The sequence below is a fragment of the Penaeus vannamei genome, chromosome 32 (assembly GCF_042767895.1).
Source record: "Penaeus vannamei isolate JL-2024 chromosome 32, ASM4276789v1, whole genome shotgun sequence".
NCBI lineage: Eukaryota > Metazoa > Arthropoda > Malacostraca > Decapoda > Penaeidae > Penaeus > Penaeus vannamei.
The window spans coordinates 2,972,775-2,977,774 of NC_091580.1; the positions used below are offsets into that span (position 1 = coordinate 2,972,775).

Below are 5,000 nucleotides of genomic sequence, written 5' to 3' on the forward strand. Positions count from 1 at the left end.
TCCTGCCGAGAGAAGGGCGTGGCAGCCAATCCCTGCTTCTGTGACCCCGACGAAAGCTGATCAGTAGGTGCCTAGAAATGTCTCAAGACTTGTGACATCCTTACATGACCTTTTAGATTTAGAAAAAGAAATTCAGTTCGGTGGTGATAGATTCCTGGAGACACATTTATCTATTAAGTAGGCTGCCTTCCTTTAGAATGTCTTCATCAAAGGCAGGGATTATCTATGACATGCATTCTAAAAAGACATTTGCTAAAATTGCTATGATGCTTAATGAAAGAGCATATTATTGGATTACCAGTCTCCTTAATTCTTATGTCACACTAGCACTTTTTCCGTCAATTTTTTGACAATTTTGTTTAACATCAATGCAAACATTCTCGAATATAGATCTTGATTTGACTGTGCTTGGCTGAAAAGAAGTTGACGTTGAGGTTTTCAGGCGGAAACGACCATTATTGTCTGACTAGAAGATCGACAATTCGCTGAAAAATTGACAAAATTTCAGAAAATTGTCAAAAAATTGACGGAAAAAGTGCTAGTGTGACAACTTATTGATTATTATCTTATTCCGGTCCACTCAGGTCTCTTTCACTTCTTGCCCTCGTAGAATAGAAATAAAATAATCACGTTATATAATGATATTAGCTGTTGTACTGCAGTAACATATAGTTAATTAAAACATGCACAACCAAGCCTATCAATATACGAGGAGGATAAAAAGAATTCCTTGTGTCAATTTTACAATCATGTAATAATTCCGTTTTCGATCATCTCATCAATCAAGATCACGAGTTTATCACGGATGTGCGGTTGCTCTGTCATCGCCCTGATAAGCAGCTCCTTCCTTTTGTCCTCCGATTCAGCCTCACTGCCACTGACGTCGAGCTCTCCCACCACACCCAGGCCGAAGACCACTGCCAACAAGCCAATTATCAACCCATAGACCAGGTGATTCCGATACTCCTCCGTGAGATCCTGGAGAGAGAAGGGCACAGCGCCGCCACCAGTCGCCAGGACCCGAGTGAAGCGTTCGTAGTAAGCCGACAGGAATAATGTGAGGTTGTCCTTTCTCGTGTGGCCTGTGAGGCTGGTGTGGAGCACGAAGTTGAGGTCGGTGGCGAGCGAGGCGACGCGGACCATCTGCAGGTCAAGGAGCATCACCTCCACTGGAACACCTTCGTCGTCGTACCTGAAGAAGTCAAAAATGTACTGTACAAACACACACACACACACACACACATATATATTTATATATGTATGTGTCTCTGGGAGTGAAACTGTGCCGCAAGCTGTTAAACCTTGCACAGTGTTGCATTTCAACGGCAACAGGGGGAGGAGACACTCTCTCATGGAAGGGAACTTGTAGACTTCTAAAGCTGAGCCCCCCACCCCACCCCCCCGCACAAAGTCATATCTCCGAAGCCCAAAGTAGATGCATTCTCATATTCTTCCAACTTTTTATGTGATGATTCCAATTTTGTCATTACTTAGGACATAAGGAAGGAACTCTAAACAATAAAAAACTGCTTGAAAAAGCATATCACGTAAAAAGTACTTAAGATATTGAGATAATGTGTATCAGTAAGTATTAAAATGTACGCATTACCTAAAGAGGACATTGTTGTTCCAGCAATCTCCGTGGCACAAAACGTCAAACGTCGGTCCCCTTCTCAGCTCATTCTCGACCAGTTCTGCAGCTCTCAATTTATTCTCGTTGAGCCAGGCGACCGCCACGTCGTACCCACCGACGTGATGCAGTAATATGGAAGCAGAGTCCATGGCACTCGAAAAAAAGCCTTGTGTTTTGCACCGTGCGTTGTCTGCATAGGTCAGCCAATCCAGGTTTAGAACAGGGTACCTCTTGCTAAGGTCTGGGATCTTGGCCTTGAGGAGGTACGAGGCTGCGTGGAGTCTGGCCAGTTCCTCGAGGATGAGCGTCATATGAGGAACGTCCATTCCTATGTTTGGGTCGAGCATCTTGAATCCTTTAGGGCTAAGATCTTCCAGGAAGATAACTTCTCGATTTTTTTCGAATGAAGTGTAGAAACATCTTGGGACCCTCAGTGGTGTTTGGTCAGCGCGTTGGAGTTGCAACTGTATTTCATGCGAAAGTTGCTGATAGAATACGAGTTCTTTTTGGAAGCAAATGTAGGTGAGCTCCTGAAGGTCTTTCATTCGCCCTGGATCACATTTCACAACATAGGACGTGCACGAATCCCCTTTTTCATTTGAAAAGTTAACGTTAACTCTGACTACAAGCGTCGCGTAGTTGTCTCCTTTCTTGGTGAATTCCTGGACCGCGAAGGAGACGAGACGAGCGTCGCTTCCCTGGTCGTTCTTGAGTGCCGCCTCGACGCTCTCCTGCGTGATCTCGCTCGGACGGAAGTCAGACTCTGCGCCGTCGCCCTCCACTGGAAGAAGTCGGAAATTGTTACTAAACAAATAGATGGAACGCAATGTTGAAAGTGATTTCAATATAATAACAGACAGATAGATATATGGATAGATTGATAGATAGATAGGTAGAATAGATAAATAAATAAACTGATAAACCAAAACAGGGCTCGGACGGAGGTTACTCGCTGCGCCGTCGCCCTCCACAGGAAGAAGCCCAGTAAATTAGCAAGAAACTAATTAAGCAGTGATCGGGATTCGAACCCTCGCCGCCGGTTTAGGCAAGTAACTGCAAGACGAACGCTCTACCATTGAGCTAACACGACCCACTAAAAGGAGTGTGCAACAAATAGCTAACTAGCTTCCATTGACATTACTTATCTACTCATATATGAGTAAGGATAGCGAGATTGCACACTCCTTTTATTGAGTCGTGTTAGCTCAATGGCAGAGCATTCGTCTTGCAGTTACCTGCCTGCAACGACGGCGAGGGTTCGAATCCCGATCGGAGAGGTTATTCATTCATATATATATGTGTATATATATGTATATATACATACAAATATCTATCTATCCATCTATCTATATATATATGAATATATTTCTGTATGTATGTATATAAGTATATATATGTATGTATACATACATACATACATATATATATATATATATATATATATATATATATATATATATATATATATATATATATATATATATATATATATATATATATATATATACACATATGTATGTATATGTATGCGTATACATATATATATATCATATATATATATATATATATATATATATATATATATATATATATATATATATATATATATATATATATATATATATATATATATATATATATATATATATATATATATATATATATATATATATATATATATATATATATATATATATATATATATATATATGTATGTATCTGTATACATATATATATATATATATATATATATATATATATATATATATATATATATATATATATATATATATATATATATATATGTGTGTGTGTGTGTGTGTGTGTGTGTGTGTGTGTGCACATACATACATGTTCGTGTCCAGACTTATTTTGTGTTTGCTCCGCAGCAGTCAAAGCACCAACGTCACCCATGGCTACCAATGGGCCCGCAAGGTCAGAGGGGAATCTGACTGCCTCCCCTTGGGAACAAGGGGTCAGCCAGAGGGCTTCCCTGGCGCTCTCTCGGGGAGCTATCCCGAGCCCCTGTCCCTAGAGTTGCAGGGGACCCTCGGCCCAGGGAAACGAGCCCCCTGCCCAGGGTGACGGGCTCCCCTCCGGCCAGGACTATGGCCGGACCTCTGCCTAAGGAGGCGGGCCCCGTCGTAGTCCGGGTCAAGACTGGACCCCCGCCCAGGGTGATGGGCTCCCTAGCGACCAGGGATATGGCCGCCCCTGTACCCAGGGCGTCGGGCCCCTCCCCCACCAGGGTAAGGGTGGGGTTTGCAATACAAACAGTGAACCGTCCGAACCAGCAAACAGTGCAAGTGAAAGCAGTGTAAACAGTGTAGACAGTGCAGACAGTGAAACAAACGATCAGATTTACAACTTCGGCAGCCTTGCAATTGTTCTAAATACGATTTTGTGCTTCATTGCGACCAAAAAGTTGTGGGCTAGGATGCTGCTTTGTGAACAACTCAAAAAGCATTACGCTCCTGAGGACATCGCGGAAACACACAATATCGCAATTGAACTGTCCGATGCAAGGCGACCCAGACTCACAACTCGTGACACGAAAAGAATGATCAATGTAACAGTGCATACCATGCTTGACGATCTGGTAGACTATAAGAATATCATCTTCGCATCAACAACAACAGAGGCGCCAAGCGACAAGATCCCACCCGTCCAAAAGCAAGGAATCTCGACGCCTTTCACGAAAATTTTCACCAAAACGAAAAGTGAGGGAACTCGAACACACACAGTGCCAGCCGATCCTACGCCCGGTGAATCGCTTAACGAGCTTCAAAACAAAGTCGATGCGTTAATGGAAATGATTATGAAGCAACAAGCAACTTTCACCCACAATGCAGCCTCCCCAGACACATCCTGCTGCCAAACTTTTCCTTTCTGCTCTCCTATCTCCCCCCTTAACTCCCCCACCGAAACAAACTCACACACACCCATCGACACCCTCCCATCTCCCCACACCGAACCTCATATGATCCAGTTCAGTTCAGTTCAGTTAGATTTGCGAAGTCATGCTTCGCCCGGGCCTTTTCTCTGGAGTGATCCCCAGCCCAGAACCTCTTAAGAACCCTAGCCCTGAACCCCTCGTGAACCCCAGCCCCACGTCACCCTCCCCGGGTAAAGCAACTACTAACCCAGTGCCACCCGAACCTGACGTCATCACCGGCCAGTGTTGTGCGGCACTGCAGGCGCGCGACCCTGCTGACGCAAGCGAGCCGCGCATTCCTCCTCGGCCCGGCGTCAAAATCCCCCCTCAAGACCCCCACATTCATCAGCAACAGAGAAGATGAGCAACAAAGAAACACAGGTGACGCCCACGCGCAACCACACTAGAAATAGCAAGAGGAGAAACAAGCGG

The 5,000-nt window shown here is 43.9% G+C and overlaps 1 protein-coding gene across 1 annotated transcript in view; it reads right to left on the bottom strand.

Annotated features, from left to right (window-relative positions):
* Positions 1-735: 735 nt before the first annotated feature.
* The window catches only part of LOC113812621 (uncharacterized), a 6,900-nt gene continuing 2,635 nt past the window's right edge, over positions 736-5,000 (bottom strand). Inside the window, exons 2-3 of the mRNA XM_027364535.2 lie at positions 1,610-2,414; positions 736-1,192 (exon numbers count right to left, since the gene is read on the bottom strand). Coding sequence (XP_027220336.2) covers positions 748-1,192; positions 1,610-2,414 — 1,250 coding nt within the window. The 3' untranslated portion in view covers positions 736-747. The remainder of the gene's footprint in view (positions 1,193-1,609; positions 2,415-5,000) is intronic.